This window comes from Felis catus, chromosome A3 (genome assembly GCF_018350175.1).
Source record: "Felis catus isolate Fca126 chromosome A3, F.catus_Fca126_mat1.0, whole genome shotgun sequence".
NCBI lineage: Eukaryota > Metazoa > Chordata > Mammalia > Carnivora > Felidae > Felis > Felis catus.
The window spans coordinates 73,928,948-73,953,583 of record NC_058370.1 but is presented as its reverse complement, the minus strand read 5'-3'; the positions used below and the strand labels follow the sequence as shown (position 1 = coordinate 73,953,583).

The 24,636-nt window shown below is 34.3% G+C and overlaps 1 protein-coding gene across 7 annotated transcripts in view; it reads left to right on the top strand.

Moving 5' to 3' along the window:
• Positions 1 to 24,388, top strand: part of CCDC88A (coiled-coil domain containing 88A) — a 143,091-nt gene extending 118,703 nt beyond the window's left edge. The window contains exons 23-33 of one of the 7 annotated variants that reach the window (XM_011281012.4): positions 3,726 to 3,871; positions 6,956 to 7,048; positions 7,171 to 7,385; positions 10,876 to 10,959; positions 11,950 to 12,153; positions 12,780 to 12,851; positions 13,819 to 13,899; positions 16,297 to 16,562; positions 16,750 to 17,212; positions 20,693 to 20,792; positions 21,347 to 24,388. In XM_011281012.4, coding sequence (XP_011279314.1) covers positions 3,726 to 3,871; positions 6,956 to 7,048; positions 7,171 to 7,385; positions 10,876 to 10,959; positions 11,950 to 12,153; positions 12,780 to 12,851; positions 13,819 to 13,899; positions 16,297 to 16,562; positions 16,750 to 17,212; positions 20,693 to 20,757 — 1,689 coding nt within the window. In that variant the 3' untranslated portion in view covers positions 20,758 to 20,792; positions 21,347 to 24,388. Of the gene's footprint in view, positions 1 to 3,725; positions 3,872 to 6,955; positions 7,049 to 7,170; positions 7,386 to 10,875; positions 10,960 to 11,949; positions 12,154 to 12,779; positions 12,852 to 13,818; positions 13,900 to 16,293; positions 16,563 to 16,749; positions 17,213 to 20,692; positions 20,793 to 21,101; positions 21,168 to 21,346 lie in introns of those variants that run through there. The other 6 variants (XM_019827231.3, XM_019827232.3, XM_019827234.3 and 3 more) reach the window with 6 other exon arrangements.
• Positions 24,389 to 24,636: the final 248 nt, after the last annotated feature.

The following is a 24,636-nucleotide window of genomic DNA, read 5'->3' as shown; positions in this document are numbered from 1 at the left end:
TGGCCATCAGCTGGAGGCATCAGTTTTCTCTCTACGTAGTGTCTCTGAGGGCTGGTTGGGGCTTTCTCACAACATGGTGAGAACAAGACAGAAGCCATCTTTGCTTTGATGATCAAATCTCAGAAGTCATGCAGCATCATTTCCCCTGCATTCTATTCACTGAGGCAGTCAAAATTCCATTCAGATTTAAGGGAAAGAGAAAATAGACTCAGCCTCTTGGTGGAGAATGTCAAGGTTCTACAAGAGCATATGGACTGGAAATACTGCTCTACCTATTTTGAAAATTAGTCTGCAACATATGATATGTTACAAGGTAGATAAGTTATGTGCAAGTAAAAATGAAGTAGGGTAAAAGGGGATATGGAGGACTTCCAGGGTGAATGAAGGAGTATAGATTGAGATTTTAATAGGCATCCTTGAACAAAGATAACTTTATTCAGAGTAAAACACCAGAGTCATTTGAGCATTTTGAACAGAAATGACATTGGCCTTATGTATACAGTTGTGTTCTTAACATAATTCCATGCCTCTCTTTGTTGTTTAGGTTTTATTTATTTTTCTTGAAGTTTATTTATTTATTTTGAGAAAGAGAGAGTGTGTGTGTGCACACAGAGAAGGAGGGAGAGAGAGAATCCCAACCAGACTCTATACACTGTCAGTGCAGAGCCCAGTTTTGGACTCAAACTCACGAACTGTGAGATCATGATCTGAACCAAAATCAAGAGTTGGACACTTAACCAACTGAGCCACCCAGACATCCCCATGCCTCTCTTTGTGATGGTTTGATAAAGCAATAAAAGTTTTAAAATATAAAAGGATACTGAAAGCCTTAAATAATCCTTAAATTTTATTAGTTGGTCCCCAAATCATTGACGTTTGAATATAGCTTAACACCTGAATTTGATGGCACTTTTAAGAAACAAGCACTTAAGCTAGTCTTTAAAGGAAAATAGGAATAGATTTTCAGAAAATAATACTTACAAGTTTTTTGTCTGAAATGATAAACCAATAGAAAGAAAAATTAGTTTAATAAAAATCATATACATTTAATTATCCAACAAGGCTCAGAAAGTACAGAAAATTCATTCTGCCTGTGATTTATAAAAGTCTAAATAAAATATATATGGAGCGATGGACTTACAGAATGAGGAATAGGGCAAATCAACTCCCTAAGAAACAATAAAATTGGGCAGAATTGTCAAAAACAACCAATATAGGACTCTGGACCTCAAGGAAAGATGTTCAACAAATTGAGAAGCATTTATTCAAGAAAAGCTACTCAACTTTGGATAGGAACTCTGGTTGTCTGAGGCATTTTATCTTGTGATTTCTCCCATTCCCCTCCCCCCTTTCCCAGTTCCAACACCTGGTAGTTTAGGTGAGGGGCATACTGTGAAAACCATCAACTTTGCTACCAGAGCAGATTGATTTGATTTGAGCAGAGCACAAAAAAGTCCCCATCCCCAAGAGAGTTGTCAAAGGTCAGCTTTCAGATGGCCTGAGGTTGGAATATTGGTTGAGGCAAGTAATAGATTGGCAAATTAGTCAAAAATTTCACTAGGAGAATCAAGGAATGAGATATTCAGCCACAGTGAATCTTGATCAAGTTCCACATGACATTGGTGGTCCAAAAAGCTATCCAGGAGAGACCAGACAGGGCCCTAGCGAACTACTTATCTCTGGCTGATTGTCCCAGCCCAGTCAAATGTTAACCCTTGACTATGGGTTAAGTCATATAATAACATTATTTAGAAGGAGAAAATCAATCCATAGTGTTAGAGGCCAGGATAGCAATTAATCTTTGTGGGAAGGGATGGTGATTGGAAGGGAGCACAAGGTGTTTCTGGAATACGGTTAACGAGCTGTTTCTTGATCAGTGTGCTGGTTCCTTCCACACATGTGTTCACTTTGCTCTAAATCACTGAGCTATATCTACTTAAAATTTCTTCCCTTTTCTATATATATGCTTTATCAGTTGTCTATTGACACAGTAATTAATGCTGTATAACAACGTAGAACCTTTGGTAATGGACAATAAATACTTATTTTTGCTCATGATCTGTGGATTGGCTGAGTAGATGTGCTGATAGCATGTATTGATGTGTGGACCAAGATCATTTGATCTTAGTAGAGGTTGCTCCTATATCTGCATTTAACTGGTACATTCTTTGAGAGTGGGCTGGCTGGCCTAAGGTGGCCCTAGCTGGCATAACTCTTCTCTGTGCCACGTTGTCTCTCATCCTCCAGCAGAATTCCAAGTGGAAGCACAGAAGGCTCTTGAGGCCTAGGCTTGGAGCTTCAATCACTACCACTTACTTTTCATGGACAAAGACTTTCCAAATTCAAAAAGACAGAAAATAAGTTCCACTTCTTGATGGTAAAAGTACGAAGTCTCAGCACAAGAAGGTGTAGGTACAGGGAGGAGAATAACTGCATTCAATCTTGCAACGAATCTACCACATGTTGTATTTCAATTTAACAATATATTGATAAAACAAATACAGCACAGTATTAATAGCAGTTAGATCTAAATGCCTGTTTATGGATATTCATAGTATTATACTATCTGCTTTTCTGTATCTTATGAGAGTTTTCAAAATGTTTCTTTTCCTTCCCCACCCCCGCCCACTCCCCCACAGGAGGGCTTGTTGTTGGCTTTTTTTTTTTTTTTTAAACTACAGATCTCTGGGCTCTACTCCAGACCAGCTGAATTTGAATGCTAGGACCCAGAAATCCACATTTTTAAAATTTTTTTTTCAACGTTTATTTATTTTTGGGACAGAGAGAGACAGAGCATGAACGGGGGAGGGGCAGAGAGAGAGGGAGACACAGAATCGGAAACAGGCTCCAGGCTCTGAGCTATCAGCCCAGAGCCTGACGCGGGGCTCGAACTCACGGACCGCGAGATCGTGACCTGGCTGAAGTCGGACGCTTAACCGACTGCGCCACCCAGGCGCCCCAGAAATCCACATTTTTAAATAAACTCTACAAGTGATGTTAAAGTTTGAAAGTCACTACTTTGGGCTTTCTGACTTCTATGGGAACCTCTAGCCTCACTAAGGCATATTTCTAATTTCTTCTAGCTACAAAGAAGCAGCCCAGTGCTGCTGGCAGCCCAACTACCAATAGTATCAGCCTAGTAACACCAGCCATTGACACGACTACCTGAGTCCCTTTGATCAAGCTACAAAGACTATACACTTTTAAGATTCCTAAAAAACAGTGGTTGAGGAAAGAATGATGTATATTAAGTACCTACTTTGTGTTATAGGTATGACAAAAGATACTTTACATATATTATTTAATCCTTGCAACAGTCTGGTGTGGGAGTTATTATCATTTTATAGATAAGGTCATTAAAGCCCAGAGAATTAATTAACTTGTCCAGTGTTTCATAGCTCCTTAAATAGAAGGCCAGGTAGCTTTTGGACTAGAAGTTAAACGGTTTGAAGAAAGCAGGTGTTTGTGAAACTAGATAATTTATTGTATGTTAAACCCACTATTTGTAAGAATTTTTAAAAATGTGTGCACAGCACATAACTCAGTATTTTGGCTGTCATTATAACTAAAATAATCACTCATGTTCTGATCAAAGTGCAAGCATCTAATTATTCAAGTAGCAGAAGACTGCAATCTTTGTGAAGCCCTTCATATTTTTCAGATGTTTCGGCTGATTTCTGTTAAATGTAAATGTTGATTTTTTTTAAATGTTTGTGTTTAAACAGTTGCTAAGCCAACTTAAAGGAAATTTAGAAGAAGAAAATCGACATCTACTAGATCAAATTCAGACATTAATGCTACAGAACAGAACACTATTGGAGCAAAATATGGAAAGCAAAGATCTCTTTCATGTTGAACAAAGACAATACATGTAGGTACCAAATTTTAAAATATTGCTCATCATTTTATCATTGCCATATGGTGACAGAGATAGTCACCATACTGTCACAGTCACTGCTACTGTTTTTAATTTTCGACATTATTATTTCTACTTAAATTTTTTTGAATGGTTATGTTCCAGGCACTCTGCTAGTAACCAGAAATGCTAATATGAAAACACATAGGTCCTACTCCTAAGAAACTAGTAACATAAAGCAAGAAATACAAATAATTGCTGTAACGGAAGTATGTATATGAGGCCATATAAATATAGCAAATATAGGGGGAAGGAGTAACTTAGTCTGAAAGAGGCAAGGTGGACTTTCCAAAGATGGTTACTTGAGCTAAGATTTAAAGGGTCATGGGAGTTTTCCTGAGGAGACATACCAGGCCAGAGAGCACAAATGAAGTAACATGGAGGTGTATTGAAGGGGTGTTATGGTATGATATAGAACCTAAAAATTAATAGTTCCTCCTGGAGCAAAATTGAGGAATAAGGAGCAATAGAGAAGTGGCTAAAAACTTAGTAACCATTTCACAAAGGTTTTTCTGTGCCATACAAAGGAGTTGCTGAAAAAAATCGAGCCGGGGAGTGAAATGATTAGATTTGTGTTTTTTTTAAAAGGCACTGATGACATTTTAGAGTACGGATTGGAGGTTCTGAGAATAGAGAGACAAGGAGTAAGTTTTAGAAAGACTGTTGCAATAATCTAGTGAAACATAATTCATAAGCAGTGGTAGTTGAGATCAAATATGAGTTGTAAGAGAGAGATTGGCAAGGCTTCATATTGGTGAGTTATGTTTCCATTAAGTAGAGGTATCTGCTAAATCAGGGATTTGGGCCTGAGCAGCTCAGTGGATGATCTTTGTATTACACCAAGATTCAGCTTTACTAAATTCTTCTCTCCCCCGTTCCCTCCCTGAATGTAAAACACTACAGTATAATAGAAATAGCACAGATGATGAAATGAGGCATCTCCTAATCTATTAGATGGTGAGCTGGGGCACATATGAAACCAGGATATATCAGACATTTTTTGAAGCATCAGTTTTCTTATAAAATTTGAGGCAGGGAACATGATCTTTATATTAACACATGTTTATGGAGCAAAAGGCAGAGTTTGCATGAGCTCTTAAGATAAATGCAAAACTTCAAAGAAATGTCCAAGTGGCTGGCCACTTTGGACTACACCTTTAATCATTTCAGGGGTATGTATGCTTTTACTCTCTGCCATAGAGGTCTTTTAGCTTAAGAAGTGGTAACTGTATGTAAAGCTCTTGACATTTGAGTTTTTTGAGGCATTTTCCAAAATTTTATCATCTTAATATTCTGGCCCTTGATGAATAACCAACCCATTTCCAAAGTTTCAGTAATTGTTGACTGACAAAAAACATTAATATCTATTCTGACTTTTTGAATTTATTTTTTTAATGTTTATTTATTTATTTTTGGAGAGTCGGGGGGGGGGGTGGTGCAGGGAGAATCCCAAGCAGGCTCTACACTGTCAGCACAGAGCCCAAAGTAAGGCTTACTCCCATGAACCATGAGAGCATGACCTGAGCTAGAATTGAGTCAGATGCATAACTGACTGAGCCATCCAGGCACCCCCTGACTTTTTGAATTTAAATTAAAAATATTCATATTCTATGTCAGTTTTAGCTAAATGCCTCTGTCACATGGTCCTAGAAGAAGTGACAGTGAACAGGTAGTACTTGGAAGTTCCTGACAATATTTCAACAGATAAAAAGAGAAAACAATTGGGAGGTATAGACCATCTGCTGTTGTGCTCTGCTATAATTGTTGGTGATGCCTTTTCACAAAGCATCTTCAAACAATTCTTTCAGATCCGGATCCATTCATTCTGGTTCCTACTACCCTAATTCAGCCTGACAGCTCAACTGTACTGACTACTTCATTAGCCTCCTGGTTGCTTTCTTTACCCGCATCCTTTTTGATAAGTTCTTTTTCATTAGGGAGTTAAGGGTACCTGAGGCAAAGATTTCATAATGTCACTTTGTAATGAAACCTTCAGTGCTTCTGATTTCCTGTTGAGCAAAATCTAAACCTGAAAATCCCTCACTGCTTCCCCTCAACTAAATTGCTTAATTTAGCATTCTTATCTTTTCAGTCTTTCTAATATGGGCATTTTCTCCACAAGACTTTCTTTGGTCATCCAAGATAGAAATATTTTGCCTTTGTAAGTTCTTCGTACTTAGACAGTGCTTTTCTTTTGGTACCACTACTGACTTGGATTGTAATAGTCATTTATGTGTTTATGTTCTCTCTCCTACTGTATTATAAGCAGAGTTGAGCTACTTGTTATTTGTCTTTATATGGTCTCTGTGTCTTCCTCATTGTAAATTATCACTAAATATATTTGAGTAAACAGCATCACTGTGGCATCACACTTTTTTTTAGAAAGATCATTTTACTTTGGTCTTTGATGTTTCCCTATATAATATATACTACCAAGAACATAAATGACACTAAGATGTGGTGAAACTAGTGTAATTCATGTATTGCTAGAGGCAGAAAATAGTTCTTTAGACATAAATTAAGCCTAAATAATTCTGCCATAAGGAAAAAAGTCTGTTTTCATGAAGATGTGATCACAAGATCACTTATCATATCTACAGTTGTAAGCAAACCATTGAAAAGGTTTTTACTTACATAAATTATACTAAATCACCAACAGTGATGTGAGATACTAAAGATCCAAGAATAAGAGAATAGTCACTATTGATATGGTGTTGCTTGATAGCTGTTAAAAGATGTTGAGAGAATTCCTTTGTAAGGATGAGAATGTAATAAGGAAATTTTTCTTCAAACAAGTAAGTTGTATTAAAGAATTGAATTCTATATCCTTTTATTAAGTAAGTTTGAAAATATAAAGAAAAGGAGAAACTTGGAAAAAATCCCATTGTGAATACCTAATAAATTCTTAGTTGTCGACTATGGCATCTGTATTTGTTTATGTTTTGGAGAGAAATTAGATTCTAGTCACAAAATAATTTAATATTCATAACTGTACAAAATAATGGTGCATGTCCTAAAATGTAGTTTTTATTTTTATAGCGATAAGTTAAATGAATTAAGACGACAAAAGGAGAAATTAGAAGAGAAAATAATGGATCAATACAAATTTTATGACCCATCTCCCCCTAGAAGGTACTGTTAACCAAGTTTTACTCATTTTTATTTTGGAAAAAAAAAGTTAAGACTTCTAATTTTGTGACGAATTTATATGTTGAATTTTAGACTCATAAGAGCTTTTTAAATTATTCTATTAGGAGAGGCAACTGGATTACTCTAAAAATGAGAAAATTGATAAAATCTAAGAAAGATATTAATCGGGAACGTCAGAAGTCTCTTACATTAACACCTACCCGCTCAGACTCCAGTGAAGGATTTCTTCAACTCCCCCATCAAGATAGTCAAGATAGTTCTTCAGTAGGCTCAAATTCTTTAGAAGATGGCCAAACTTTGGGGACCAAGAAAAGCAGCAGTGAGTGCTTAAACTCTTTAAACATTTGTGATCTCTAGTATTGCTTTAGAATCCTTTCAAAAAGATTTCTTTAACTTGTAACTTCCATAGTCCTTTGGGGTAATAGTCTGATGAATGCATTTCTTTTTTAACTCTATATGATTATAAAATTCACTAAATACTGCAATACTGCATAACCACATGATTTTATATATTATGTGTTTAGAGATACACCAAACACAGAATTACCATCATTTAGCCAGGAAGGTAAAACAAGAGTTGAAAGAACATTGAAATAAGAGCCAGAATATCTCTGCCACTTGTTAGTTCTATTTATATGGGCATGCCTTTCACCTTTGTGTCCTACTATACAGGGTGATTTTGAAGAGCAAGTGAGAAATATTTTTGAGCTCATCTTGAGCTCATCATTTATGAGCTTATTGTAATGAAATAGAATAATAAGACATTTTATAATAAGACATTTTATAATGGGGTTCTATTCACATACTTTGGTGTCGAATTGGAGTAAAGCTACATTGGGGAGAAGCAAAGAAAACTAGATATGAATTTGAAGAGAATGTTATTCAATGATTTAGAGGTAATTGAAGGTTATAAAAATTATTGAGCAGTTGCTTGGTTAATTAATTTAAGGATCAGTTAAAATAGATGTGGAGATAAAAGTTTGTGTATAAAATTTATAAACTGGTATATAAACATAATTTTTAAATTACAGATACAGAAGTATTACATCATAACATGCCCTATACAATTTATGGTCTTTTTATTTTATTACTAGTGTGCTTAACTAAGAACAAAGTAAGAGCCTAAAGAAGTATATTTTGAGAGAAAGAAAAAAGAATAAAAGAACGTCTTTTCAGTGCTAGGCCCTTTGAAGGTGTCCAACAGGCTGACGCCTAACAATGTTCTTAGAGAATATGTAAACAAGACAACTTTGAATCCACTCATACTATCACCAGAGTCACTAAATTAAAAAATATATATTTATGTGTGTGTGTATATGTATATCTATATTAAATGTAGGTATATTTATATATATAATCTCACTGCCATTCTTCTGAAGTAAATAGGCAAAAACTGCTTCTTCTTCCCCCAGGGATAGTCTCTCTTTATTGCAACTCTCAAAACACTCAAAAAACTATAGTGTTTTGTCCTCAGAGGAATTATCTCTGAAAAGACAGTATTTTAGGGTATAGATTAGGTATTATAAGGTGTATTTCAGAATACAACTTATACCACCCTAAAAACTAGAATCCATAAATATTCACGCATACATACATATGTGTGTGTGTGTTAGTCTCAAGAAGGTTGTTAAATTCTTGTTATTAAATCCCACATAAGATTATCATAACCTGGGTGGTGGTGTTTTTGTTTTGTTTTGTTTTTAATCTAGTCTTATCAGCCAAATCTACATGAAATCTCTGAGCATTCTTATGGAGAGATCATCAGGTTTACCTTAAAAAGATGCCAGATAATTCAGTTTTAACTGCTACCTTTAGATATAAACTATCTGACATCTTATTAAATGAGAAATGGAAATAGGTCTAATTATTTTTTTTCCAATTAAAGAAAGATATTTCATAAGAGATTGTTTTTTGTTTTTTGTTTTTTTTTAAGTAAGCTCTATGCCCAACATGGGGCTTGAATTCACAACCTTGAGATTAGGAATTGCCTGCTCTACGGACTGAGGCAGGCCAGGTGCCCTAAGAAAAGATGTTTCCATTCAGATAGGAAAACGTACACAAGAAAGGCACGACAGTCTTTCTTTGAGGTCTTCTTGCCTGTTTTAAATATAAATCTGACATTCCTGCATCCAGAATAAGGATCCAGAATTGAAACATCCAGAATAAGGATCAGAAGGCAGTAATACTGTCCTTTCTTGCATTTGTCCAGTTTTAGAATTTTTTAAATAAACACAAAACCCAGCAATGTTAATGTTCCCTTAATTTTAGTATGTTGGAAAAAGAACATTGTATATCTACAAACTAGTTGACACAAGAAGGATCACATTCCACCATTGGCAAGTTTAAAACTCCTTTTATCCTGTCTGTTTTTGGAAGAGTGTCTGTCAGTAAAGCAGTCTTTGGAAAACAGTTGAAACAGCAGTATCTAAATAAGACAACATGTGCATGTTGCAACCATTCAGCTTTGTTTTAGCTAAGTGTCCATTTTTACATTGTTTTCAGTTCATTTCTTTTTTAAATCATTAAAAACAGCTGTGTTTACCAAGATAGAAAAGAAATAGGTCAAATTAAAAGCTTAAATGAATCATGATTGTTAACTAAGTTAAAAAAAAACTGTATGTCCATTGCATTCTCCTTAATGGATGACACTTGTCAGTTTGTTGGAAGAACTTTGATTATTTACAAGATGACGACAAACCCTGAGAAGGATCATCGTTATTAAGGGTGTGTAAGGCTAGGTCTTTATTCACATCATTGCCCTGACTCCTAAATTGCAGTTCCGAAAAGGTGTAACAATTTTTTGTTTTCAAATCTTATTAAAATATAATTCAAGAATGTTAGTGACTCTAGTGAACATTGGATGTCTATGCTAATGACACCTACTGTAGTTACAACCCTAATTTTCACTTACAGAACTTTTCTGCACAGTGCTACCTTTGATTTTTTAAATAAACTCACCAAAAAAGCCCTTCAAAATACCTAAAAATGTTATAAATACATATTTTCTGTCATTTTTTTCTTGCATCAGGGTGCCTCCTTTTCCTTTAGACTTAATAGAAAGAACTTAGTGCTAGTTTTTCTCTTTTTCCTCACCAACCTTTTGCAAAATGAAATGAATATAATTACTCATGTCATCTTTTGAAAGACTTTGCTCAGAATATATATTTTCATGGTGCTGCTAAATAATGCACCAGAATTCAGTTTATCCCAAAAAATAATTCCCTACTTTCTTTGTTACGGTTTACGAAAATAATGAAAGTTTTTAAAGTTTCTTTAGATTAAGTTTTAAACATCGATGGGGCACCCTAGTTTTTGTTGATAGATATTACTAGAATATTCTTGTAGAATGTGCATCTTCCTAAGTAATTTTTTTCCAAAATAAAGTCTTATAATTTGAAAAGTAAAGACCAAAGATTGAAAAGCCCTGTGTATTTTCATCATGTATACTGTGGCCCACCAATAGCCCTGATTTTAAAGGTACACCTTTACAACTTAACTAGGAAAAATATTCCTTCAGTAATTCTAAACAGTTCCTATATTTGTAGGACTTTAGCCAACCCAAGCTTTCAAAGTATATGTTCCTCATCATTGTCTTCAGTGCTTTCCAAGTATTTTAAAGTATCAGAGTACATATTTCATATTTCATTATCACTCAGCAGCACAAGAGTAATAGCTTTAGCATAGCATACATAGCTGAAACTCAGACATTCATTTCTGTCCTTAATTTCAACATTTAACTGCCATCTGTTCTTCTCCCTTTTTTCTTTCATTTTTCTGTTTCTGTTTTTCCTCATGCTCTGACATTAAAGTGGTTGCACTGAAAAGACTGCCCTTTTTGAGGAACAGACCGAAGGATAAAGACAAAATGAAGGCCTGCTACCGTCGTTCCATGTGTAAGACTTTATGACAGTTCAGCTTCTTTCAAATGACCACACTGGCTTCCATTACTAATTTTTCACTAACCTTTCTCTGGACGGTGCCAACTGTCTTTATTTTGCAAAAGTGCAGTCTTCCTCTAATTCAAGGAGCTGGAAGAATATTTTTTTTTCAAAACTGGCACTTAATTTGCATTATATGTATATTCACTGGTACATATACATGCATATGTTTAGTCATACATGTAATATACATTTCCAGTCCTTTCTAAAAGTTGGCAGAAAAAAAAAAAACTTTAATTTTCTATGCCATAGAAATTTTTTTCCCAAAGAAATTTACTTAAAATACAACAAAACCTTTAGCATTAGGACTTTATTTTCTTAATGAAGTAAATTAATAAATAAAATGGCCTGTAACCCTTGAAAACGTTTGTCATTCTTTATATATTAATACTCTAGTTTTATTTTTTTTAAGAAGAATGGGTAATTACATAATCACATTAAATGTCTGTCACTTTGGATATCATTTCTTTCAGGTTTTTATTGAATGGTATACTTATTTGATTCACAAAATGAATGATTTCTTCAGTAACCTGCTCTGACCAAGGACTCTTTGTCATTTTCAATAATGATGCTGTATAAGAACTGCTCTCCATCTTACCTTTATTCATTCCATTTCTGTCATCACAAAACCACATTATGAAGGCTTCTAATTATATTTGCACATCACTGCGCAAAAGCATGGCAGTTGTACAGAGTAAAATTCCTTTTCCTATCTTTAAAGGGGGTGGAGGTGGGATAAAAATATTGACTGAAATTTATCAGCCTTTGGCCTACTCATTTCATTCAGCTGAATGCATGTCATAATTTGAATGACCTTGTGGTTATAGTTTTCGATGTTCACTTGCATTAATCCATAGACAAAAACCAGATCATTTATAATACAAGATAGGAATAAAAGCAGATACATTAACCATGCTGATTCATTTGCTTTCATTTGCATCCCAGCCATGAATGACCTGGTGCAGTCCATGGTCCTAGCAGGAGGACAGTGGACAGGTAGTACTGAGAATTTGGAGGTTCCTGATGATATTTCAACGGGTAAAAGGAGAAAAGAATTGGGAGCTATGGCCTTCTCTACTACAGCCATCAACTTTTCAACTGTCAACTCTTCTACAGGCTTCAGATCCAAGCAGTTGGTTAATAATAAAGGTATAGGCCGTCTGCTCTTTGCACTGTGGTGTAACTGTTGGCAACAGGAATTTTAATTTGACTTTCCCATGTGTACTTTTTTGACAGCAACAACCTGAAATAATTATCAAAATAATCGATTTAATTTGAGAGAATTTTCAATTTCACTTCATTTCAAAAATTTAAAACATCTTACAAATAATTAAAATCTTTCCTAGGCCTTTCATAATAAACAGCTTGTGAACTAACAAGGAAAGGAGAAGTAAACCATTTAAAAAGTGAGAAAGGGAAAAAGTGATGATAGGAGCTTAAAAACAAACACAAAAAAAAAAACAACTAAAAACACTAAAACTTTAAACAGAGAGAACCACGTAGAACAGCCCAGGCTCTTGATTTGCTTTGCAGGGTCCTTGGGGAGATTGTTTCACTGCTACTGGTGTTTTCCCTAAGTGAGTCAACTTTCATCACAGCCATTCTGTTCTTATTCCTAGTTCCAGTTTCTGGTTGAGTCTATGAAATATGTTAAACCAAGATGTATTATATGTGCTTGAAAAACAGTATCCATAACTGCATAAGGGAAATTTTATAAGGGTTTTTTTTTTGTTTGTTTAAAAATATTTTTATATCCATTTTGTTATTTTATGTAGATACTACATCCTTTGAAGACATAAGTCCACAAGGTATTAGTGATGATTCTAGTACGGGATCAAGAGTTCATGGTAAGATATGAACTTTATTTAGAGAGCACATGTTACATACAGAATGGGAATGCTAAGACTTTCGCATCAATTTGGTGAATGTTGCGTTGCCGGCAAGCATGTGTTCTCTAACCTGCATCTCATAGCTTCTTCTGCCATTTCTTCAAAACCTAATACTCCCTTTTGCCCCTCTGGAGGTTGTTGCTTCATCTAGGTAGTCTCTGTTTTGGTCAAGGTCATTTATAAAATATACCTGCACAATGCTTAAATGTAATTTTGTTGCCATTATGCTATAAGGTTAAAGTTATGAGAAACACATTTTACTATTGGTTTTAAAAATACTTAGGTAAAGGGATGAACTCTTCTGAAACCACATTTTCTGCAGTGTTGAGTATATCATATTGTTAAATTTCTGGAGAGATCTGCAAAGTCATATCTTGCCAAACTAAATTATTAATAATAAATGGATAACATGTTCAGGGGATTTCATATGTAAGCAAGATTTTAAGAAACAGGGTAGGGTTGTGTTAACTGTGCAGTTGTTCTCCCTTGTGCGGGTAGGAATACAGGACATCAACTGCAGATGCTCATGTTCCTCCTGTTCATGGCATTTCTGCAGTGTGCAGGGTTCCTTTTCTGATCTGTTGTAAGTGACCTAATCATTAGCACTTTTTTTTTTTTTTTTTTTTTTTGGCGTGTCACCCTATTCAAACAGTTCTGGTATCCATCTAGAAAACATTTCCAAATCTAAATATATATTTTCTTTTCTTTGAATCTCAGTGTTTCAGAAATGTCTTATTCTAAAGTGTCTAACTGAACTATCTGTAAATGCCTTTTCTTCTCTAATCTGTAAGATTCAATTCTGTGGGCATGCTTAGCCTGTGAAAGTATGCATGATTGCTTCCTCAAAGCATTCTGTGATCAGAATGTAAAGTTCAATGTCATTAGCTGGAAGTTTATCACACTGTCTCCTGATTTTTTCATTTAGCTTCAAGACCAGCCAGCCTTGATAGTAGCAGAACATCCACTAGCAATAGTAATAATAATGCTTCACTCCATGAAGTCAAAGGTACGCTGTAGGTAAATTTACTAATATTGTCCATCCATTTCCAGATTTTATAATAGAAGATCGATGAAGTTTCTGGGGTAAAGTATGAAATCCAAATCATCTATGTTTGGAACATAGTTCCTTAGAACATTTTATACTTAGCATTGTGATACATTGTATACCATGTATATAAATGTAAAAACAGGAGCAGTTATTTTGGTTTCCATTTTTCATCTTCACAGATAAAATGTTTTTATGGCATCTTTAACTTCAAAAATATCTGTAGGTCCTTATTTTTCTTATGTTTTGTCTTCGTCGTGAAAATGGTTGTCCTTAATTTTCTCATGATGCATGTACATTGAACTCTATAGAAGGTGCTTTAGAAATACTTTCAGCTTTATTTATTCATGAAATAGGGGGAAATAATTTTTTTTAATTTAAGAAAACAAATGTGTGTGTGTAGAACAAGACCCAGATGGATGCACATAGCTTCTATAAAGAATGCAAGATTTTTTAAATTAATTTTTTAATATGCATTCCAAAGTGAGGTTTTATGTAAATGTCTAGAGGCTTTGACTAATACTTTTTTCCTTAAAGGTATACTGCCTACTCAGATTCTGGAATTGTTTAATTGATTATAAAAGTTGGTTAAAGTATTCTCTACAGTCCAGAATTGTCCCATTATAATGAGTGCATGTGTTCTGTTGCTTTTTGTATTATAAATTTTTTAATGTTTATTTATATTTTTGAGAGAGAGAGAGCATGAGTGGGAGAGGGGGAGAAGCAGAGACGGAGAAGTAGGCTCCATCCATGAGATCATGATCTGAGCCCAAGTCAGATGCTTTTAACCAACTGAGCCACCTAGGCGCCCCTGCTTTTTGTATTATAAAATCATTTTGTCTCAGTTGTAATTTTATCGTTAATGCTATGACTCTGTTGTAGTGGTCTGAAAAATCTGATCTCAAGAAGGGATTATCTTTTCATTTTTATAATCATATTCTTATATGTAGTAGAAGAATACAGTCTGAAAACTGAAGTATTTCTTTTCTGATTTGAAAATTCAAGGAAATCTTTTTTTTTGTAAAATGTTACATAACTTGAGCCAAATTCTTTCGTGACCCACTTTACTTTGTATTATTAGTTGTGTTGTCCATCTTGATATTATATCTATACAGTTTGCTGTCATTTAGAATCCAAGGAATAACATAAACATTAGGGAGTTTTTTTTCCAGAACTAGTAATTTGCATTCTATACAGTTGCTTAACCTCAGTTGAGCCTTTTTTTTTTTTTTAATTTTTTTTATTTTTGAGAGAGAAAGTGAGCACGGGCATGAGTGGGGGAGGGGGAGAGACAGAATCTGCTGCAGGCTCCAGGCTCTGAGCAGTTAGCACAGAGCCAGAGGTGGGACTCGAACCCACAGACCATAAGATCATGACCCAAGCCAAAGTTGGATGCTAAACTGAGTCACCCAGGTACCCCTCAGTTGAGTTTTTTAAGACTACATAGCCACCATACCAACAGTGTAAAGCAGGAACAATCAGATGATTCAGACATTAAAGAATAAAATAAAACATATTTGACTTTATATTTTTACTGGAACTTGCTAAGTAACTATATCATATTTCCATTGATTTTCCTTTATATATGCCTGCTGTTTCAATTTAAAAAAAATTATTTAAGGTTATTCATTTAGGATGAATGAGGAAGCTTCAAGTAAAGAATGAAGATTTCATAGAGAGGCAAGGAATTCGAATTTTTAACCTCTGAATTTTTATTCTGGTTTTAACATTTTGATGTAATTTAAAAATCGTATCATCCTGTTTTGTTCTAACTTGTGAGGTGTTTTACAGTGACTTGAACTGAGTTTTTAAAATGTATTATTGGGGCACCTGGGTGGCTTGGTCAGTTGGGCATCCATCTTCAGCTCAGGTCATGATTTCATGGTTTGTGGGTTCGAGCTCCATGTTGGGCTTGTGCTGACAGGCCGGAGCCTGCAGCCTGCTTTGGATTCTGTGACTCTCTCTGCCCCTCCTCTGCTCACGCTCTGTCTCAAAAATAAATAAGCATTTAAAAAAAAAATTTTTTTTAATAAAAATGAAAAAATGTATTATTTTTTTATTCACTTACTCATCAAATGTAATGAGTGCCTACGTCATATGTTTGGCTCTGGGTGTAGTGGTAAAAGCAAGTATTTGTCCTTGTGGAACTACTGTCTGTCAATTTAACAAAATAAAGAGACTGTGGCAGATAGTGTTAGACTGTTGAAAGATGAACACAGTTTAGTAAGCATATCTAAATGAAATTTGAAAGTCAGTTTAGCTATTCATAAGAATCCAGTCCACAAATGTAATTACTTATATAGTTTTAATCTCATTTCTGTTACCAAACTCTTAACACAGCATTTACTCCAAAAGCAGGTGCAGTTAATATCCAAAGCAGGCCACAAAGCCACAGCAGTGGAGAATTTAGCCTGCTTCATGATCATGAAGCTTGGTCCAGCAGTGGTAGCAGTCCAATCCAATACTTGAAAAGACAGACCAGATCAAGTCCAATGCTCCAGCACAAAATGCCTGAAACGTTAGAGAGTCGAGCACATCACAAGATCAAAACTGGTTCTCCTGGAAGTGAAGTTGTTACTCTACAACAGTTTTTGGAAGAAAGCAACAAGCTTACCTCAATACAGGTTAGTTTTGTCTATGGTAACATTCATTTAGATGGACACTACAAGTTAAAATTCTTTGAACTATAGAGCTTCTATCAAGACATGTTTATAAAGAGATACTAGCAATTTTATATCACACAGTGTAATATATCAGGAAAGTAAAAGCTTGGCTGCATTCACTAATCTGCTGTGGTATCTTTTTTAACAGATAAAGTCCTCAAGTCAAGAGAATCTTTTAGATGAAGTAATGAAAAGTTTGTCTGTCTCTTCTGACTTTTTGGGAAAAAACAAACCAGTTAGCTGTGGTCTGGCCAGGTCAGTAAGTGGAAAAACCCCAGGAGACTTCTACGATAGACGGACAAGTAAGCCTGAACAATTTATGAGACCCAGTCCTCGAAAGACTGAAGATGCCTCCTTCATTAGCTCTCCAGGAAAACCTACCTTAGGCACTCAAGGAAAGATAAAATTAGTGAAAGAAACTTCTCTGTCACGACAATCAAAAGATAGTAATCCTTATGCCACTTTACCTCGTGCAAGCAGTGTGATCTCTACTGCTGAAGGAACTACTCGAAGGACAAGCATCCATGATTTTCTGACCAAGGACAGTAGACTACCTATATCAGTTGATTCTCCACCAGCTACTGCTGATAGCAACATCACTGCAGCATCTCGTGAGTACCATTTACTCCAGTGGTCCTCTCATGCACCTCACAGTACAACCCATGCTGTGGGTTCTCATGCACAAAACAATTCAGCTCCAGATAAGCCCAAGTCGCTATATGCCCAGGCTAGAAACTCAAGAACAGAAAAGTCACATTTTCTAAACGAAACCTTTGCCATTATTAATATGTCTAATGATGCATTTGGAATATCAGCTAAAGATAGCATAGAGTCATTTACTATGGCTAATCCATCTCAGCCATTTTTATCTCTGAATACAGAACTAGTTAGTAACATAAGTGGGTTACCTCCCAGGCCAATCGCCAGAGTAACTGACCAGGCTTCTGCCATTTTGGATAAAGCTGCAAAGAAAGATAATGAACAGTTTTCTGATAATCAGAACCCTAGTAACAGTAACCCACAGTCTTCTGCAGATAGCAATAATCTTATCACTACTGCATGCCTCTATCCTGATGACACAGAATCTGCATTGTTGGTTTCTGAGGATAATCAGACTGTTTGGTATGAATATGGTTGTGTATGATCGAAACTGCACAATATAATACTGATGTTACTTGATATGCACTGTGCTTCTCTAATCTGATTTGAAGAGCTGCTGTTGAAAAGTATCATTTGGCTAGGCTTATATTTTTATTTTTAAATTGTGGCATAGTATTCATTTGTACATGGCAGCATGTATATAAATATGAATGTGTAACCACACCAAAGCCTGCATGAAATATTAATTACATTGTACATTTTTTGCATGACTTTAAAATCCTTAACAATACATGCTCCTCTTTCTCATTTCTTGTCACCCGATAAGAGATTGTTACTTTGATACCTTGGAAGCATATTAAAATAGTTGCATGCTATAATTACCAAGAAGGCATTTCCAAGTCATATTTACTTTGTTACTCCCAAAAAGGAACGTTCATTTTCTCCTTCCCTCCTCTTTGTTCCTCTTCCCTCGCTGTTCTTTTCACTCCTTCTCCCCCCCAAATGTGCACTTCACATTGCACATGTACAGCATTAAGGAAAATACGTAAAAAGATGTCATTTTCTTTTGCCATTTAACTATGTCTTCTGTCCTCCTGTTTTATTTTCAAAGAAATAGTCACTCCCTTAACACTTTTGTAGCAAATGTTAACTACTGCCCATATTTATAAACTTGTTGAGATTTAGAACATTGTTGTTACTCATAAATTGAGTGTAATTCTTTAAAAACCCCATCAAATTTACCTGTTACTTACACAGTGACTAGGAGCATTTGTATTAATTCTGTTTCTTCTCTTCACTTTCCTTCATCTGTTAAGTGTAAGAGCTCAAGGACCATCTTTCCTTCAAGATGACTTTTTAAATTGGAATCAATTAATATATTAGTTTTGCCAGTTCTTTTTTTATAGGGTAAAAGAAATAAATAATAGTGTGTTGAAAATTTGCATTTTTACTTCTGTTCAAAAAGGATAGCAAGTTTACAAAGTAGTAAAGATTGTTGCTTCAGTAATCTATTAAATTACGTGTGTGTCCTTAAAATAATTTCTTAAAAGAGTACATTGTGCTAAAATAAAATTAATGTTAGAATTTGTAACTATTTAAATAAACAAGTGTGTTTTTAGTGGAACAAATTTTAGAACTAAAAATAAATATAAACTTTAGGTAAAAAAAACCATATAAGATAAAATATTTCATAATTCTGACTTAAATGTCAATAAACTTTAAAATTATCTTGCTGTGGTCAAAACACTTTTAAAGTAAAATAAGCTAAACTTGAATCTCTAACTCCCAGAATTTTACAAAACAAAACAAAACACGTACTTGATTCACTTACTTCTGGAGAGAAGTATACCTTAGCTCTTTCTCTGGAATGTTTTTGACATTTTGATTCAGCCTAAATATTACTGCTAATAACTCAGCCTGGCATCTGGAAGAAATGCTTTGAAATGTAACTTTCTAAATGGGGGTGAGGGGGATTACTATTTCATACATGTTGTTATATTAAATTATTATGGTTATTAATTGGGCCATGGAAATAGAATCTGTAAAGAATCTTTGCATAATGAAATTTGTATCCTTTGTAAATTAAACTATTCTCTTGTACTTACAAAAGGTCATTGTGGGGAGTAGGCCCTCTCCAATCAGAAAATTTTCATATTTTTTACTACCACCTAATATACTTTTTCCATGAATACATCCGTCTGTTTTATTGCTGGTTGTTTCACAGTCAGTCCTAACATTAAAAATGTTTTTGGCATCTCTTTTTTATAACCTATTAATAACCTAATAATAAAACTTAACGGTAAATATAAGTGAGATTGGATTGGAGCCAAATAGATTAAAATGGAATAATTAGTGTTACTACTTTTCCACTTTGAGCCAAGAATTATTTCATCACCATTTCAACTCTTTAGATATTATATATCTGGCCATGCACTTTAAATTTGAAATATTAAATTTATTTATGCAAAATACAGAAATTGTTGTATCATAAAATTGTGATTATTTTACAAAATTAGACTTACCAGAAAGAAGTATTTCCAATACAAACAAATGGCTATAGTTTATAATTTATATTATAACATGTTTTCAAAAGGAACATATACATTGTACTGTAAGACAGGTCCATCCCATGTCCATAGGTCTTGAGGATTTTGAGAATACAGGCTACACTTCCTCTAGAGACTACCACCAGTTGTGGAGGCCTAAAATTTTTTCAAAACACTAGCATAGTGCTTGGAATCAAATTTTTAGCATGGGAAGAACCTTAGAAATATTATTCAGCCAGCATTTCCCATGCTGTAAGAAATCAACATACTACTTGCTATGAGTCTTACAAAGAAGCACCAATATTGTAACTTTTAAATTTTTTTTTTAAGATAAAAATGAAGCAACTCTGACCCAGTTGAGCAGCTGTACTTTCTTCCTCTAAGACATCTCATAAATATCTTATGATTCATAAAGGGTTATTTGGAAAACTATTTGGAGATTCACTACCCTGATTTTAGATGAAACTGCATGGCATTCACATTCCTGGCCTGGGTTTCTAGAAATTATACCCTTATTATTTGTCTGACATTGTAAACTGACATTGTTAGGTATTGGGTTCCCTTTGACCAAAACAACTTTAGCTGTAACAGTGAAAGTAGGTATATTATTTGCCTATAAAATTTGCCTTAAGACCTGGTTTTCTCAGTAAATAAATACTTCATTGTGGATGTCTCTGTGGCTGCATGCAAGATTATTTTTTACTTTAAAACTATTTGTGACTATTTAGTGAATAAACATAGTAAGAGGACACAAGTATATTATTTCTGGCTTTTAAACTATAACAATCAGTCTTTATGTAATAAGATGTCTATAATATTAATAAATTTCCCAGTTAGATTCTTTCTTCTTGCCCTACTCAACAAGAGCTCATTAGTTTCTTATCTTCATGAATTATATTATGTTTAACCTTTGATTAAATAACATGAAATGCTTTTCTCCTGCAGATGTGGACAAAGTACAAGAAAGCAGAAATTCAAAAAGCAGGTCTAGGGAGCAACAAAGCTCCTAATTCTATTACCCACTACATGACATGTGGGCCAAGTGGTGAGTTTCTTCCTTACAATGTAAATGAGATTAGTCTGTCTCATTTATACAAACTAACCGTGTTACGTACAAGAACAAGTGCACATTGCATTAACAGATGTAAATATTGCTTGCTTAATTCACAACTTTCTGTCCTACTTACTAGTTGAGGAAGATTTATTGATTGATGTAAGCTTTTGCCTATCAGTGCAGGAAACAAACCTTTAAAAATTATTTTTATTTTTTTTTCTTAATTTAAATTTAATTTTACTAGTAAATGTTTTCGGAATTCCTTTTTTAATTTGAAGTTGTTTTTTTTTTCTTTTATAGGAATCCACTCCCCCCCCCACCCCCCACAATGTTCTTGATAATTGAGAATAAACAGTAAATTACGTACCTTTTCTGTGAAGAGCCACTCAAAGAAAAAGTGTCTCTTTCTGTCACTCTCTCATTTCTATAGAAGACCTATCTGGTGCATGTTGTTCGTATAGTGCCTGCTCTGTATTTTATATCTCTCTTTTCTTCAAGCTTTTCTTACATTTTCTTTCTTCTTTCTACCTTCCAACTAAATACAGAGAGAAAAGTGTCCTTCAGTTTCTCAGTGTGAAGCCTTTATTTCTGAAGTAACAAGACACCCAACTATAGGAATCATTTTAAAAATCTTTAAGGAGACTTTAAACAATCCTTCGTGACTAGAGCAGGCAAGAAATACAAAACCTTCATTCCTTCCTTGAATCAAGGAGCACTACTGGAGTCAACTGCCAAAATTTTTAGAAGGTTTTAGGACTTACTATACATTGTATTGTTAATATCTACTGAATAAAGGATGTTCTCTCTCTAAGGACCAAGTGTTTTAAGGTTTGAAGAAGTACTCCAAGAACAATCTACTTCTTTCGTCATTTGTTTATGAATTTATCCATGTTTGCTTAATGCTTCTGCTAAGTATTAGCCAGAATCTAGCCATTTACATTTAGTTGTGTAAATCTAAAATGCTGTATGTTGTGGAATGTACTATATATCAAGATACAGAGAGCATTGTTTTGGCATGTCAGAGCCTTATTTGGTTAGCAGACTGCATGTGTTGGTATTCTTTTTTTTTTTTAACTAATTATTTTGATGCACTGCAAAAGAAATTCAGTTTATAAGATAAATCTGAAAAATAGGAGTTATAAAAAATTTACAGTAATATTAATATTTCCATATTCCTCATTAAGCAACACTAAGCATTCACAATCCAAGGTAATTAAAGAGAGTGTTTTTCTGAAACTTTTTTAGTAAGGTGGTTTTCCAGCAAATTGCATTCCCAAGATAAAACTGTTGTGTTTTAATTCATTTCCCTTCTTTAGTATTGGGTTATATATGTGTGTTTGTTTTTTTAACATGAGAGCTGACTATTGCTTAAGAAGTTTTCTTATGGCAAAAAAAAATGTAAATAATTTACTATGATCTGCATTTTGCCAGGAACTCATTTATTTTTAAGGTTATCACATATTAATAAGAACTTTTCTGTTTTTGTCCTTTATAATATTGCATTAAAGTTGGTAACTGTTATTGGTACTTTTGAAATATTTGTATGCATTTGTTACCTTAAACATTTGAAAGAAGCACAAAAAAAGTAGATTTAGTTAACCCAGGGAAACATCAGTTTTTTTGTAGCTCCAATTTTATATCACAGTTTTATTTTCTTATGAAATCAAAAAAGGCATTGATACTTATTAATGCAAATTCATTATTTAACATAAATATCAGAATAATCTTAAAGGTCTGAAATGAGAAAGATAGTGACTTTTTTATTTTAACAGTGTACTTCTTAGGCTCTCATTACCAGCTCTAAAAAATCTTTTTGGAACAACTCCATATTCATAGTGTGTGGTTTAGGAACTGTGTGTTTCATCACTAACCTAGTAACTGTGAGAAATGTGTATGTTCTCTCCCCCCCACCCCATTCTCTCCTTCCCTCTCTCTCTCTTTCCCACTCTCTATCCCTTTCCCTCTCTGTTTTTGGTAGGCCAGTAGCAGTATTGTGTTCATAGTCTACTTTCAGAAAGACTTACTAATGAAAAGAAAGACAGCATGTATAGTTGACCAGAAATTAAAAAGGAATTTAGAGAACTTGGACTTATCTTAATGCCACCATTAACTTAGGTTTTGCCGCCAAATAATGCTGTAAACTCTTGGATGAAAGGTGCTATGTAAATGTAAATACAAAGGATTCTTACTAAAATACAAATATTGCACAACAGACATATTTAAAACTTAATCTCTAGACTTTGAAACATCTCTCTCCATTGTGACTCCCTATATTCAAGTATCAAATTGATAATGGGCATCATGGCAGTCTAGAGATACATGCATGTAAAAAATGTAAATTCATTTTTAGGTGGATAAATTGAAAGTAAATATAGAAGTTATGTTTTAGCTAAATACAGTAAGTGGGTAACTTAGATTTATATTAACTAGCATCTAATTTGCACAACTAGGACACATCCCAGGACAGTTACTAAAAGTTGGAATTTAATGAGTAGGAGTTTGCCCAGTGAGATGAATCGTACCACAGCGTGACCTCTCCAGAACACTAATGTCCTAAAATAGAGAACCTGTTGATTTAAGCAGCACATTATTGCTTCATGCAGAAAATGCTTAGGGACAGCCTATATAGTACTGAGACTCAGTATGCTGACCCTGAGAAAGTGCAGTTAGAGACAACCAAGGAAATACTTAAGACCGCAAAAGTAGGAATATTCTCAATTATATTCATAACCTTTTTCATACCATTTCAAGGAAGGACTAGATAATAACCTCATGAATACTTTACTTTCTCCAAAAGATTCAGAAGCAAACTTACTAGGAGGTCACTCTTTTCCCTTAAACTGCTTCTACCAAACAAAATATTTGGCCACCTAGAAACTTAAGGGGGCCTGACATGCTTTTATCTGGCTGTCTTCTAAATCAACACCTAACCCCTTAGGAAACTGAAAAATTAATATACAGGGTAATAGCTTCGGCAAAGAGCTCCAATGAAGTGCTTCAGATCTGGCCATGTGGAAATGTTTGGTCCACGTTTTGAACTGGTGGTTACCAAAGAGTTCACGTAACAGGTTTGTATGTAGCACCTTTCATGCAAGGCATGGTAAGAGCCTATTAAAAAATCACTGTGCATATTACAGAATTGCAGCCACCTCACAAATGAAGTATTAGAGCCTGCACTGTCTTAACAGTTTATGTCAGGAAGTGAAAAAGATACTGTACCAAATCTGGAATTACAATGAGGAGTAATAATGTATGCTAAATGACTGTGTTTTAAGTGACTTTTTATGAGAAAAGTGAATTTTTGTGTTTTTTTCTGCTTCACTTAGTCCTGAGATGTATTTTTTCTTTAAGCCTTGAATGAGTAATACAAAAGGAGCCCATTCTGTGATATAAACCTTGATGTACATGTTGAGATATTGGGACAACAATGAAAATGCCTTAAAAGGAATGCTTATGGATAAAGTTGCACTTATAACAGCACCCTTTAACAAAACCTGATTTTAAATTGTCTTTTTCATTTCTAAGGGTTCTCTTTCAATGTTTGCCATTGTACTTACAACTGTTATTAAATACCAAATCAAATAATACAAAAGCTGTAACATTTCCTTTAAAAGTAATGCTACTAAGGGATTTGGAGTTGAATGGCAGTGATTTTTACTTGAAAATACCTATTATCAGCCACAGAAATCCAGTTCGTAACAAACCATCATATGGTTGATTTGTCTTTTTAAAAACATTTCATTACTTTTTAGTTAACTTTATTACTCCTAAAAAAAATTAAGTTCGTTTAACATTCACTTAAACTGATTGATACAAAAAGAAATAAAACAAAGAG